Here is a 15,539-nt window from a genome sequence, read left to right as displayed (position 1 = left end):
GTAAGTATTGTAGGAGATAAGAAAGTTTCAGGACTTCGATTTTCCTCTTGCAATGAGTTTTCGAAATGAATTGTCTCTGTTGGCTTATGCATGACGTCTATGTAATTATAAGACAATGACAGTGTCTCTATATTCTCCAGTTCTTCTCCTGTATCCTTTAACTCACGTGATGAATGTGTGATCACAAAGGCATCACAATTGGATGCATCAGTTTCTGTTTCAACGTTTAGAGTTGCTTCAATCGGGTCATTCATGACATAGGGTAATACGTTTAAAGGATTTTCAATAACTTGACTACACGGGTAATTATTATTGTTTACAGCAGTACTCGTTGAACTTTCATTTATAGGTTTATTAAAAAAAGGGTATGATCGAGACAAGGAAATAGTCGATGTGTTCATGATTTCCATGTCATTTTCAACAGAACACACAGAGTCATTACTGCTATTAATAACAATGTTAGGTCTATTTGAACTTCTTGTTATCAACTGCGTTTCTGAGTCTACATCACTATTTTCTATAAAACTTTCTGAAGAATCTCTTTTGTCTTCAGTAGACCTAAAAAGAAAACATGAATACGATTACCAGATTTAAGGCATAAGGCGGATTTATTGTATGGGTCAACTCGAGTAAAAATCCGACAACACTTTAACGTAAGGGACATAATAACTTTAAACTCGCATTGTTTATAAAGTAAAGATCAATTATTATTCTTTTAAATGATCAAAAAATATTAAATTATGACAAGAGTATTATATTTGTAGAATTTAATTAATTACTATTAACGTTATAGTTTAGAACGACTGAAAATAGCTAATTTTTATAAACACTTAAATTAATGTAAAGTCAAACATAATAACAAATGTCCCTTACATTGATTTGTTGTATGCTTTTAATAATTCTAAATGGACGATGTAGACAAAACCTAGGTATTATACGCAATGTATAAAACATGCAAATAATACATAAACCACTATTGCGTAGAAAGCATTACATGGAAATACGAAAGCACCTGCAATTCAAGCATACTTACAAGAATAAAACCCGGGATTTGAGTAAGTAGGTACACCTATAGCAGTCGTAGGTACATTTTAAGATTGTTTTTATTTTATAGGTAAGTTGGTAGGTATACCTACTAAGGTGCGAGAAGAGCAGGACTTTCGCCTAATGATAAGTGTCATTCATAACTTTCATTTACTTTTACTTAAGTAGGTATCCGTTTTTACCTGGCCCGGTATCGGCACACGAGATCATACGAACTAGTTTGTACAGGACTTTGCAAATAATTAGGTACCTAGATATCTAAAACTTCAACCAATTCACCTATTCTCTAAATAATAAACAAGATCGTTACATAATGGTACATAAAAATTATTGTCATCGTAAAATTGTAAGTAATACAGTCATACCTTTCAATGGTTCTCTTCATGTTAATTAATTTTTCCCTTCGGACCAGTAAGGCACTTAACTTATCAGGGATATTACTATTGTTTTCACACATTATTTATTTAAATTACTTGTATGACACCTTATTACAATAACACACCACTTAATTCAAGCATTAGCGTTGATACTGTTGATAGATGTAATAGTATGATACAATCATAACAATAACAAACTTCAAATGCGCGCGAACAGGAACGAGCGGTTCCGTCGTAAGTCTTACCCCTCTCCCCCGTTTGTTTACACCGCAACACCTTACGCTCGTCGCGCGTCAGAGCGAGAGATAATCATTATGAGAATCAAATTAATGTAAGTACGCGGTATTTTAGCAACGATCTTTTAAACAAATAAAGTAAAGCAAATACAAATTTGATTTCTAGTTGTTACGTAATAGGCATATTACTGTAAGGAGCTTAAAATAAAGATAGTTTTGTTAGATAATAATGTAAGAGAATAATTCTTAAAAAACTCTAATCATTCATTAATGTAAGGGACATGTTACTTAAATCGACAGATTTGCGGTTTAAGGTAAGGGTGTAAATTACTTAATACTATGACTTACTGTATTTTTTAGAGAAAACAAAAATGTAATCGTCTGTTACATCATTTTTTTGTCATAAATCGTTTTACGCAGGCCAAATTTTTTTACTGTAAGGGATTTTCTTTTGACGATAGAATTTTTTCAATAATACCATACAATAGAGCTCAAAATTCTGAATCCAATGATATATAACTCATTTTCGCCAAAATGTCCCTTACGTTAATTGATACTTCTGGTATCGATAAATCGTTTTACGCAGGCCAAATTTTTTTACTGTAAGGGATTTTCTTTTGACGATAGATTTTTTTCAATAATACCATACAATAGAGCTCAAAATTCTGAATCCAATGATATATATAACTCATTTTCGCCAAAATGTCCCTTACGTTAATTGATACTTCTGGTATCGATTTGTCAAAAAAATGACTTTTACACGGTACGATGTGTGTAGATATAAATGGGACCTTATTTCGAAGGTGGTAGAATCCTTTGTGGTTCGACTGCGGCGACACCACCGCCACATCTATTTCTGCCTAATAACAGCAGTGTTAAGCGCTGCTGTGTTCCGTTTTAAGGGTGTGGTAAGGGAGACATATTTTTCCGAGGCGTTCCAGCTTAGTCCTCAGGCAGCGGCGCATCTGTGGCCGTCCTCAGGTAGGAATATCTAATTCTATCTGGGGTTGATTACAGATGTGGTGGGAAAAACTAATAGATCTACAAAGAAAATAAGTTCCCAACGGTATGTGAACTCCATCAATTGGCACTTAGCCAGCGCACCGGGCTACGGTCTAATCCTTCTAATTATGAGAGAAAATTAAGTACATTAAAAGGTTGATGATAATATTATTATCATGAACAGTAATATCGAAAGATTCTGCAACTTAATTAGAAGTACAAAGTCGAAAGACAATTTTAACTTTCTGGTTCAATTACCATAAAGTTACGCGTACCTTTCCCAAGGATCTTGCCGAAACTCCCCAGGATACTGGGCAGGAACATCGCCAGGAGAATACTTTTGAAAACTTGGGCCCCGATTAGCAGAGGCAGGAAGAACTTCTTCAGACCAAATGCTGAAATAAAAAGTGCAAAAGTGTTATAAATGATTCGAAATAAAAGAGGTATTATATATTTCAAGTAACATAATTTCATATTACTGCAGAGAAATACAGTTAAAAAAAATTGTTTGCAATCTTGGATATTTGTCCTGTGTCGATGGCCCAAGGCGTACCATTTTTTGGAAGGTGTGAATACAATAGTAATTAAATTAAAATTCGGCTGTTTTAAACCGAGTTCAAATAAGTTATGTTTTTGTTCATTTCTTGGGTTATCCCACTTTACAAAATGAAAACATCAACACTTATAGAAAATACACGGAAAAACAACAATTCAATTTTTATTTTTATCACCTTCCAAGACTCTAGAATTTCAGTAATGCGGGTACTATGAACAAACAGATTCATCTAAATTATATTACATGCTTCTAAATTCGAATCCGTAAAACGTTCCGCCACATCGGTTATCACCTTATACCAATATATTACCACCTTATATCAATGGTTATCTCTATAAATATGTTAATGACTATAATTAAAAGACTTACATCTGAATCCGACCATCTTCGCAGCTTTTGGTATATTGATGGATATAATATGAGTATCAACAAAGTTCTTGATCTTCTGCAATAATCTATATTCATATGTATACGAACTAAATAGTGCTCTTCCCTCTTCTTCATTCTTCTTTTCATTATCATCTATGCTAGTCTTATCAATTGATTTAATTTCAACACCTTCCATTATCTCAAATTTGTCTTCATTTAAAACTCTATCTACAGTTTTTTCTAAAATATGTTCTAGGTTTTTTTCTGTATCGTTTGTAAATACATATTTCTCAGTGAATGTACTAACAGAATCAATGAAGTCTGCTAGAAATCCCCCTGATTGGGGTTCATCTTCGTCGTTTTTTTCTTCTATTTTTACATCATCACTTTCAACGGTTTTACTATTACTAGATTGACAACTATGGCAGTTAGGACTTACACTACTATCTACATTTAATTCTGTTTTGGTTGAGCTTTCGATTTGACTCGATTCGTCTTTTATGATAGTTTGACAGTTGCTTTTTACAATGAAAAGTGTTACATATAGAAGAACTAGGAGGGATTTTTCCGTGAACCTCCATTCTGATCGCCTGTTGAAGTTCTTATCGTGTGTTTTTGTAGGGTCCATGTTTTGATTTCTTCTTCAATCCTCATCACTTGTCGCATAGATGTGTGTTTTTTCAAGGAATTTTCTATAGTCTTTGGCAGGGAAATCTGTAACAAGTGAACAGTCATTAAGTTCTGTGAAAATAATAGTTTTGTATAGGAAACTGTCTTGAACAATGAATGCTCTCGCGCTTGTGGGAATTGATGTGTGATCAACCGTAGTGAAACGTCTCGTTCAATTATGTAGTTATGACGTTATGTTACAATAGCCTATTGCATTTGTGTCATAATGTTGTTCATGTTTCTCAAGAATTTTCTCTACGTACTCTTAATAAAGTTATATTATAGTGGTTATAACTTAGCCTGTAATTGGGATATGGGGTTCAAATCTAAAGATCCCCTGATATTTTGAAATCTTTAATCTTTAACAGTAAATACCGTATATGGCCAGAAGTCTTTAAAAAAAAAGAAAACTTTTAATCTACCAATTCGCATTCGGACAGCGAGGTGAACTATGGCCTAATCCTTCTCAGTCTAAGAGAAGGCCCGTGCCCAAGAGTGGAATAGTGTTGACGACGATTCTAAACAATGAAATACTCTACATAATTTAGATTTTTTGTGATTTTCATATTCAAAATTATATGCGAATTTGCTTTTTTGTAGTTTTCATAATCAATATAGAGTATTTGATATTTTAAAATTGAGAAAGTTAACATGAAATTATGTCGTCAAATTCATATTCTATTGTGAATATTGTGAATAGAACATGAATTCTCCCTGAAGCTGATGACATACGTTAAATAGACATATTGAGATGCCAGAGTGGAATGTTCCATATTACAAATTCTGACTAACCGCATAGGTCCAATTAGTTTCATCCATAGTTTAGGGAATTTCAGACTCCAATAAATAGGTATATCCGAATTGACGGAATGAGGATCAGTGGTTGATATCAGTAATATGAATCCGGGTTCGATCCCGGCCTGACAGAATTACAAATGATAAATTTAGATTTCTGTCCTGGGTCTGGGTGTTTGTGTATTTGTCTATGTGTGCGTCCATGGTATCCACTACACAGGGTATATATACATACATACACGAAGTGTGGGGCTGCGTGTGTTTGAACAAAAATCTGATGCTAATGCTGGCTATGAGGTAATTTAATTTTAGGGTAGAACATCAATATAATTAAACTACAAAGAGTTCAATCACCTTCTACACATATTTGTAAGTTCATTAGACCCTAAAATATATTATTACCACACTGGCAAACTTCTAATACAAGATACGCAGAAAGGCTTACCAAGTCTATCTCGCGGACTACAAGTAATCTTTAATGACGATCGAATATTTACTGCGAGAATATTAGGGATTATGGCTATCCAAGATTATGCTGTCATTACGGGTGCTACTTACGAGCTCTTAATGTCAGACCGCTGAAATGTTAATCACTAATGATTGGAAGATCTTAGAATGTCTCGTGTCAAACTTTGCGAAATACTTTTGAGGATGTATGAAGCGGATGTATGTTATGATAAACTGATGGAGTTATTGGACAAAATAAACAGACTTGCAATTAATCGAGTTATATTATATGGAATCACACATAACATTAAAGTGACACAAATAATAAAAAAAATATTAATTTACATTGAGTTCATATAACTTCAACATATCTTTTACTTAATCAATTTAATAAAAATCTGGTTTTGTAGCTCCAACTCTAGGTACATTTCCGGACAACTAACAGGACCCATCATGGACGCCGACAGGGGTAGTGGCGTATCTGTGGCCGACCACAAGTAGGAATGTAACTAATCTGGGGTGATACTTCTACTTATATAGGTATTATAAAAAAAGTGTAGAACAGGGGTTTTACCTGAGGTTTAAGAGACCTCAATAGTCTGTCAGTCACACCCTTCCATCTTCCCGGACTCTATTTCTTTACTTCATCTACGTCCATTTTGTTAACAGTTAATTCAAATTCGTAAATTCTCTTTACAAACGTACTATGATGAGAACTCATTAAGATAAACATTGTTTTAAGTTTGAGCCGCTACAAGTTCTAACAATAGTCTTTGTTCATCCGAGCTTAATTAAAAGCCTCTGTTGTAAAGGATTGTGGCTTTCAAGTGAAATTTGAATTGGGTGTAATGCCGTTCTATTTATGTTGATAGTTTAAATAAAAATAATATTATTATCTTGTATTGTATTGTATTGTATTGTATTGTATTGTATTGTATTGTATTGTATTGTATTGTATTGTATTGTATTGTATTGTATTGTATTGTATTGTATTGTATTGTATTGTATTGTATTGTATTGTATTGTATTGTATTGTATTTTATTTTATTGTATTGTATTGTATTGTATTGTATTGTATTGTATTGTATGTATTGTATTGTTTTTTAAATGTTCTTTTTAGGGTTCCGGAAACGAAACCCTATTACTATTTTTGGCATTTTCCGCTTTATTTATTGCCTATGGTGTGGTAAAAGAAACACACTTTTCCGAAGCATTCCGACTTAGTCCTCAGGGTGGCCTCATGTAGGAATCTAATCTAATCTGGGGTTGATTACAGTCTATGGGTGGCAGTGGCTACTTACCATCGGGTGGACATGCTCCTCTACTACTTCTTTTTTATAAAAAATGTGAAACAGGGATTTTACCTGTCAACTAAGATCGCCTCATAAGTCCGTCATTCACTTCTTCCGTCTTCCGGGACTCTATTTACTTACTTCATCTGCGTCAATTTTGTTAATAGTTAATTCAAATTCGTAAATTCTCTTATAAACGTACTGTGATGAGAACTCATTAAGATAAACATTGTTTTAAGTTTGAGCCGCTACAAGTTCTAACAATAGTCTTTGTTCATCCGAGCTTAATTAAAAGCCTCTGTTGTAAAGGATTGTGGCTTTCAAGTGAAATTTGAATTGGGTGTAATGCCGTTCTATTTATGTTGATAGTTTAAATAAAAATAATATTATTATCTTGTATTGTATTGTAATTATCCGCGTAGCGGAGTGGTCACCATACCGGTCTAACGTGCAAAGGGTTCCGGGTTCGATCTCCGGCCAGACAAATATCGGAATGATACATTTTGATATCTCTACTGGAGATATCAAAATGTATGTCTGGGTGTATTCATCTTTGTGTGAATCCTAGTGTGGGCCTGTGAGTTAGAAAGCGTTTGTTGTATGTTTTTTCTATATTATTGGAGTGGCAAATGAGAATGCAGTTCATCTGATGGTAAGTGATTCTTGTGGCAGGGACATCAGTAGTTAAATCCAGATAAAATCAGAGCAGAAGATAGAGCAAGGCAGTGATAGCCTAGTGGTTAAGAAACTCGGCCACTCGATCGAGGGGCCCGAGGTTCAAATCCCAGGCACGCACCTCTGATTTTTCAAAGTTATGTGCGTATTAGTAATTAATTGTCACTTGCTAAACGGCGAAGGAAAACATCGACAGGAAACCTGTATATCTGAGAGATTAATATTAAAAAAAATCTTAAAGGTATGTGAAGTCTACAAATACACACTTGGTCAGCGCGGTGGACTATGGCCTAATCCTTCTCATTCTGAGAGGAGTGCCGTGCCCAGTCGTGGGACAGTAATGGGTTGATGATGAAGATCAAAGCTCTACCTGAGGTCAGCAAAAGGAGTGTTACTACAGAACTAAGTTGGAATTCGGAAAATATCCTTAAACCGGAGCACAGTAACGTTTAATATTGTTGATATTAGATAGAAACAGGCTTTAATTTTAAAAAAAATTTTAAGGCTTTAATTTTCTTGGGACAAATGACACGAAAATATCAAAGACTTTTAGTATAATTTATTTCTAGATATACTCGTAACTTGTCCCTAAAATGTCCAAGACAGTTACACGTAGTATTGAATATCAAAGTTTTTCAGAAACATAGGTACAACCTACTTCACTGACGCCTTACCAAATTCCTGAAGGACGATCAAAGGAAAAAGTTTTTGCAGGGCCGGATTTACGAGAGAGCAGACGGGACGGGACTCCACAAGAAACAAAAATATGAAAAATTTTTAACGCGCTAGCAACTTTATATATTTTTTTAAACAGTTACCGTTTTTACTGACTAGATTTATATTAAACTACTTATTACATTTATTTAGGCTTGTTAATTAAGTATTACATATTTTAAAAATGTATTGATTAATAAAAATATTGCTTATATTACAAAAGAAAGACTATTGCTATAGATGATTACTATAACTAATTCTTTGTTCAAATAAGTTTATTTAATCGCAATAATTTTTGAAATACTTGATAGCAAGATTGTTTCTTTTAGTCGGATAATAATTAGGGGTCCCTTTCATTTCGCCAGGGCCCCCAAGCCTTCAAATCCGGCCCTGAGTTCTAAACGCATATCAAATAACTTGGGAATTTTGAAGGAGCTTTGTTATAAGAGTTTCAAGTACGGTTAGTTTGGTTATCAAGAATTTATGTGAAATATAAACGTTTAAGAAACGTGATATGAATCCGCTAACTTACTCGTACATATAAGGGGATCGTTTATCGGCTTCAGGTGAAAAGAACCACAATCCTAGATGGATTGTGTAATAGAGTTGGAGCATGCAGTCCACTTCTTCTTATAATTTAAAATTAGCAAATGCAATTCACCTGATAAACTACCGTCCATGGACATTTATAATCAACCCCAGATAAGATTACCTACCTAAGGTCGGTCACAGATGCGCCGCTACCCCTGATGACAAAGCTGGAATGCTCGAGTATGTCTTCCTTATCACATTTTTCTAACTAGAACATAGCAATGTTTAACACTGCTAAGTTTGGTGGTGGTGCCTCCGGTGTCATTATGCAGACATGCTCCGGTGTCATTATAATAACTGGTGTTATTATGCAGAACTAAGTGTAGCGGTGGTGCCTCCGGGATCAAACCACAAAGGGTTCTACTACTAGTAGGTGCATATCGACGGTTGAAAGGCAAACCTTACTAATCAATTGATAGTACGAGTATTTACAGGACAGTGATTAGAGCTTGAAATATTTTTAAAATTAAACCACATTTTTGTTGAATTTGAAATATTTCTATGTGTGTTAAAATCATTTCAATCCAATATTTAGGTGAGTTTTTTTTATATTTCTTTCCTGTAAAGTTCTCGCAATGTTGCTCATTAAGGATTTCCTTTAAAGCGTACATATATAAAGTTATAAAACTACTTCCATGCTAAATGATCTTTAGGTCAAACATCCCTCCCCCCTGAACGGGCTGCCACCTTGTCGTGGTAGGGGGGCTTGAGTGTCCTAATGATCCCCGAGGCTATACGGAAGAGTTACTCATACCGGAAGGCGAAGGGTGAAGGACCAGACTAAGAGTGGCCCACAGGGGATCTCACCCCTGTAAAAAAAAGGAAAAGATGAACAAGGCTAGTTGTGAAAACGGTCTCCAGGTGGGTACCCGAGAGGGAGAATCCCACCCCTCTGCTTCGGTGGAGGGCAGCCCCACGTACTCTGGAGGGGGCAACAACTGCCTCGTAGGTCGGCAGCCCGCCGACCTCCGTAAACGCGACCACAGCATACACACAACGGACTCCGAATATGTTCCTAACGAGACGGAAAAGACGCCTGCTTTAAAAACGGTAACAAGGAAGGTGCGAAACACCAGAAACAGGGCACCCACACCCGCTGCTTCGTCAGACGGGGGTGATTTCTCGGACTGCTCTGTACAGTCAGCTATGTCCACGCAGTCCATAGCTACATCAAAGGCCCGCAAGAGAGCACTGCCAACGAATGGCGGTAGTGAAGGCGAACGACCGAAGCGGAAGACGGCAGATCTCAAGGATAAGGCCGGAGATTTTTTGGAGCCCCCGCTTCCAGCCTCCCAGATCAGGTCGAAGGCTTCCCTCCCGAGTGCCGAGGAATTAGGCCGGGAAATGAACGGGCAGCCGACTGATGACCTAGGTTCTTGCATTATCGAGAACCTAGAAGTTATCGAGAAGATCGCTGATAAATCCCGCAACATGAAAGGGGATTTGGTGCGAGCCATTCGTCTGGCTGTACGCAACGTGCAGGCAGCAGCGTCGGAAGTGGTGCAGCGGGCAACCACTACCCAACTGGAAAAGGAGAACGCCACACTGCGTTCTCAGCTTGCTGACCTGCACGGGGAGGTGGAGGCTCTCACGACGGAAGTGACCGAGCTACGCCGTGAAAAAAGGCCAACTAGATCTGAGCCGCCCCGGACTGAACCGAAGAGGGTCGGAAATTCGGAGGATGCTCTGATGGACCGGATCGGGTCCATGATGGATAAAAAGTTAGCCTCCTTTAGGGATGAGCTGTTCCCCGGAAGAGCAATCCGGCCTCCCCTAGGGCAAAGGGCCTCACTCGATGCAACCGCGCGTGCCCCAGTGGCTGCGGCGCCAATGCGGCCTCCGGTAGCACCAGCCCCGGCTACAGAAGGAGGGACTTGGGCAACCGTGGTGGGGCGTAAGGCCAGGGCAAAAGAGCGACGGTCGCTTCTGGCTCAAGCGGAGCCCGCGCGGAGGCAATCCCCGAGTCGTGGGCGAATTAAGAGTGCCTCTCAACGGCGTCCTTGCGCAAAAGTTGCCCAAGTACCAGCGGCTCAGACAACCAAAGCGGGTCAGCCCGCTAGGAGGAGGGCAGCCAAACATAGGCTTCCGCGAGTCCCTAAGTCGGCGGCAGTCTCCGTCACGGTGCCCGAAGGGTTGAATGTCACCTATGCTGAGGTGATGAATACCGCGAAAGGGCACATCAAGCTGGCAGACCTGGGTATAGCAGAGTTGCGGCAAAAGAAAGCCCTCAACGGTGGCCTACTGCTCGAGGTGGCCGGCGAAGACTGTGCTGGAAAAGCCGATGCACTTGCGGGGAAGCTGCAAGACGCCGTCGGCGAAATGGGTGTTAAGGTGGCGAGACCCACCAAGCAGGGCGAGGCGCGGGTGATGGATTTGGACGACTCCGTCACCCAGCAGGACGTCGCAAATGCCATCGCCATGGCATGTGGATGTATCGCCACCGATGTGAGAGTCGGAGAGATCAGGCGAAGGCCCTCGGCTTTGGGGACGGCATGGGTGCGCTGCCCCCTTACGACCATCCGTAAGCTGGCCGCCGCAAAGCGACTCCTTGTCGGATGGGTGTCCGCGAGAGTGGAGATCCTGCCCTCCAGGACACTACAATGCTTCCGCTGTCTTGAGACGGGACATGCAAGGCACCAGTGTACCAGCACCAAGGATAGGAGCGCACTGTGCTACGTATGTGGCGAGCCTGGTCACAGGGCGAGCCAATGCGGAGCACAGTCACCGAAATGTGCTCTATGCGCGGACTTTGGTCTTCCAGCCGACCACCGCCTTGGTAGCAAGAGGTGCACGCCTCCGAAACGTAAGAAACAAGGCAGCGGAAGAAACGAGCTAGCGGTCGCGACGACTGACTCGTCACGGACAGATGGGCCTGCGCGTCCCAGCGCTTCGTCCCATTGTCCACCAGCGGAAGCGATGGACTCCTAATGGATAGGTCTCCGTCACTTAAAGTTCTCCAGGGGAACTTAAACCACTGTCGCGGGGCGCAGGATTTGCTCCAGCAATGCCTCGCTGACTGTTCGGTTTCTTTGGCAGTAGTGGCGGAGCCCTATAGAGTTCCGGAGCATCCGCGGTGGGTCGGAGACGACGCGCAGACCGTCGCCGTGTACTGGGCGGGTCGTGAAGGAGACCCTCCTTGCTCCAGACTCCACTCTGAGCGGGGTATAGTCGCGGTGGAGTGGGGTCCCATTGCAGTATTGGGGTGTTATGTCTCCCCCAATTGCAGTTTGGCGGCGTACGAGACGTTCCTCGACCAAGTGGCACGCTGTGTTCGGTTCTGTTTTCCCCGACCTGTAATTGTCCTTGGCGATTTTAACGCACATTCAAGGGTCTGGGGAAACAGGCGCGACAGCGCCAGGGGAGAGGCAACACTCGAGTGGGCAGCCGGGCTCGACCTACGTCTGCTGAATCGTGGTTCGGTCAGTACGTGCGTGCGTTGGCAGGGAGAGTCGGTCGTAGACCTCTCGTGGGCGACTCTTTCTGCCGAGCGTATGGTGACGGGCTGGAGGGTAGCCGAAGACCTTGTCACGCTGTCCGACCATCGCCACATAATATTGGACGTAGTGTTGCAGCTTCCGGCTGCTGATGGCCGCCGGACGAACGACCGTCCGCGTCGATGGGCACGAAATCGTCTTAATCGAGACCTACTTGTTGCTGCTGCTCACGTCGCGGACTGGTCTCGCGCTGCAGAGGGGGTTGACCAACTTGATCCCGAGAGGGAGGCGATCCGGCTCAGGGATGACATGACGGCTATCTGCGATACCGCGATGCCGCGTGTCAGACCTGGCTGGAGGCGCCCTGTGTACTGGTGGTCAGAGCACATCGCAAGGCTGCGTGCGGCCTGCCTACGTGCTAGACGCCAGTACACTCGGGCTCGACGGCGACGGTCTGCTGACGCTGCGGCATGGGAGGAGAAGTACGTGGAGTACCGGGCCGCAACAACATTGCTTCAGGGCGCAATCGCCGAAAGCAAGGCCCGGAACTGGAGCGCGCTTGTGGAGGGACTAGACCGGGACCCATGGGGACGCCCGTACAGGATGGTTCTCGGCAAGTTACGTCCATGGGTGCCTCCACTCACGGAAACTCTCGACCCGCATTTCGTGGACACAGTGGTGGACAGCCTGTTTTCAGGAACCACTGGCGAAACGGGTCCTCCCGCCGCGTCGCTGGATCGCTCTGATTGGTCAGATGACTTGGCGGTCACCGAATGCGAGCTCGATACTGCCATTAAGCGCATGGCAAGGCGAAACACTGCCCCGGGGCCGGATGGAATCCCAGGTCAGGCATGGGTCTTAGCGCTGACAGTGCTGGGGGGGAGGCTGCAAAAGTTGTTTACCGCCTGCTTCCGTTATGGACGGTTTCCTTCAGTTTGGAGGCGGGCGAAGCTAGTGCTGGTGCACAAGTTGGGCAAGCCTCGAGACTCCCCATCAGCATATAGACCCATTTGCCTATTGGATGAGGCAGGCAAGCTATTCGAGAGGATTATTTCTTCTCGAATTAGCCATCACCTAGCATGCCATGGTCCAGACCTGTCTGAAAACCAGTTCGGTTTCCGGCGGCAGCGTTCGACGATGGACGCCATCCTTCGAGTTCGAACGCTCTCAGAGCGGGCCATATCTCAGGGTAGAGTAGTTTTGGCAGTCAGCCTTGACATTGTCAACGCTTTTAACTCTCTGCCCTGGAGTGCGATCATGGAGGGCCTGTCTGTCCATGAAGTGCCTTCATACTTGCGGGATGTTCTTAAGGCCTACTTGTCAGACAGGCGTATCCGCTTCCCAGGCCGCTATGGGAGCGTTCGCGGAAGGAACGTCGTGCGCGGGGTGCCGCAGGGTTCGGTACTGGGCCCACTACTGTGGAATATCGCATATGACGCAGTGCTGAGAACGGTGCTCCCACAAGGAGTGAGCATCGTCTGCTACGCCGATGACACTCTCGTTGTTGCAGAAGGGGTGTCTTTTTGTAGAACGGTTCGGCTAGCAGAGCTCGGGGTGGCACGCGTCATAGCGAAGATCCACGGGTTGGGCCTACGGGTCGCGTCCCAGAAGACCGAGGCTATGTGGTTCCACGGCCGTGGGCGAAGAGTCGAGTCAGCTGAAACTTCAGTGCGCGTCGGTGAAGCGGACGTCCGGATAGGCAGGTACATGAAGTATCTTGGCCTTACACTGGACGACCGCTGGTGCTTCGACGAGCACTTCGACCGTCTCGTCCCCCGGATTCATAAGGTAGCGGGTGCCTTGCACAGACTGCTGCCAAATCTCGGGGGACCAAGGGAGGAAGTCCGCCGCCTCTACGCGGGTGTGATACGCTCGATTGCGCTCTACGGGGCGCCGGTATGGTCGGACAGATTGTCTGCCTGCCAGCGCCGTGCGCGGAAATTAAATTCCGCGCAACGTATGATCGCAATCAGAGTCGCCCGTGGGTATCGTACCATATCGTATGAGGCGGCGACAGTCCTGGGGCGGCTTCCGCCTCTGGACATTCTGGCGGATATGGACGCACGGGTCTTCCATAAGATCCGCGTCCTCCGCCAGAGGGCTGAACCCTTCAGCGAAGAGACGGTCGCAGCGCTTCGTAGGAGAGCCAGGTGGCGCGCTCTGAGGTGCTGGCGTAATCGGCTCCTGGAACCACATAACATACGCCAACGGGTGGTCGACGCAATCCTGCCGAACTTCAGGGCTTGGCTGAGAAGTAAAGGTCGTGTGACCTACCGCCTGACTCAGATACTCACCGGACATGGCTGTTTCGGTGAGTATCTGAATAGGATAAGGAGGGAGGAGACGGCCCAGTGCCATCACTGTGGGTGCGACGAGGATTCTGCACAGCACACGCTGCAGCACTGTCCAGCGTGGGAGTCTCAGCGGCGGATCCTCATCGAAAAAGTGGGACCGGATCTCTCTCCATCGGCCATCATCGGGGCGATGGTTCAGCGTAGCGAAGCCTGGGACGGCATGATCACCTTCTGCAATGACGTAATGTCTGCAAAGGAAGACGCCGAACGAGCTAGGGAGCGCGCTGAACCCGCTCGGAGGAGAAGGAGGAGTCGCCGCGGGCGTACGTAACGCCCCAGGCGCGGTGTCCCTGTAGTTCCGGGACCAGAATAGGGCTACGGTATCCCCTGCCTGTCGTAAGAGGCGACTAAAAGGGGCTTTCGGGGTTACGGGCGGCAAGAGTGGGAGCTCGAACCACCCGGCTAGCGACCCCGGGAAGGACGACGGTATGTGTGGTCGCATTCCGTCGTATACACCAGACGGTGTGGTGACACAAAGTCACCTGGGCGGAGCCCGACGGGGCAGTGCGCTGAGAGGACTCCGGTCGCGTTCCTTTGGAGATCCCGGAGTCCTCTACGCAGCGCCGAGGACGGCCACCGGGGGGGTTTTAGTGCGGTAAAAGTCCCACATAACCCCGTGTCGCTCCCACGGCACCGGGTACCTTTTGAAGGTTTCCCCCTCGAGAAGAAAAAAAAAAAAAAAAAAAAAAAAAAAAAAGGTCAAACATCCCTGTTCCTGTAGTTCCGGGATCAGAATAGGGCTACGGTAACCCCTGCCTGTCGTAAGAGGCGACTAAAAGGGGGCTTCCGGGGTTGCGGGTGACAAGAGTGGGAGCTCGAACCACCCAGCCAGCGGCCCCGGGAAGGACGGCGGAATGTGTTGTCGTGAACACCAAATGGTTTGGAAGGAGCGAAAACTGCTCTCCCATGGCAGAGCCCGATCGGGGCATCGCGCTTGGAGGACTCCGGTTGTGTTCCGCCGGAGATCCCGGAGTTCTCCAACAA

General features: G+C 43.9%; 1 protein-coding gene across 2 annotated transcripts in view; it reads right to left on the bottom strand.

Annotated features, from left to right (window-relative positions):
- The window catches only part of Osi24 (Protein), a 95,218-nt gene that overhangs the window by 17,698 nt on the left and 61,981 nt on the right, over window positions 1-15,539 (bottom strand). For both annotated transcript variants that reach the window (XM_073079263.1, XM_073079255.1), the window contains exons 2-3: window positions 3,585-4,298; window positions 2,935-3,054 (exon numbers count right to left, since the gene is read on the bottom strand). In XM_073079263.1, coding sequence (XP_072935364.1) covers window positions 2,935-3,054; window positions 3,585-4,212 — 748 coding nt within the window. In that variant the 5' untranslated portion in view covers window positions 4,213-4,298. The remainder of the gene's footprint in view (window positions 1-2,934; window positions 3,055-3,584; window positions 4,299-15,539) is intronic.

Source organism: Epargyreus clarus, unplaced genomic scaffold (genome assembly GCF_041222505.1).
Source record: "Epargyreus clarus isolate Ecla_fem2 unplaced genomic scaffold, WU_Ecla_fem_2.2 ptg000002l, whole genome shotgun sequence".
NCBI classification, from domain to species: Eukaryota; Metazoa; Arthropoda; class Insecta; order Lepidoptera; family Hesperiidae; genus Epargyreus; species Epargyreus clarus.
The sequence above is the reverse complement of the archived record's forward strand: the minus strand, read 5'-3'. Positions and strand labels throughout refer to the sequence as shown.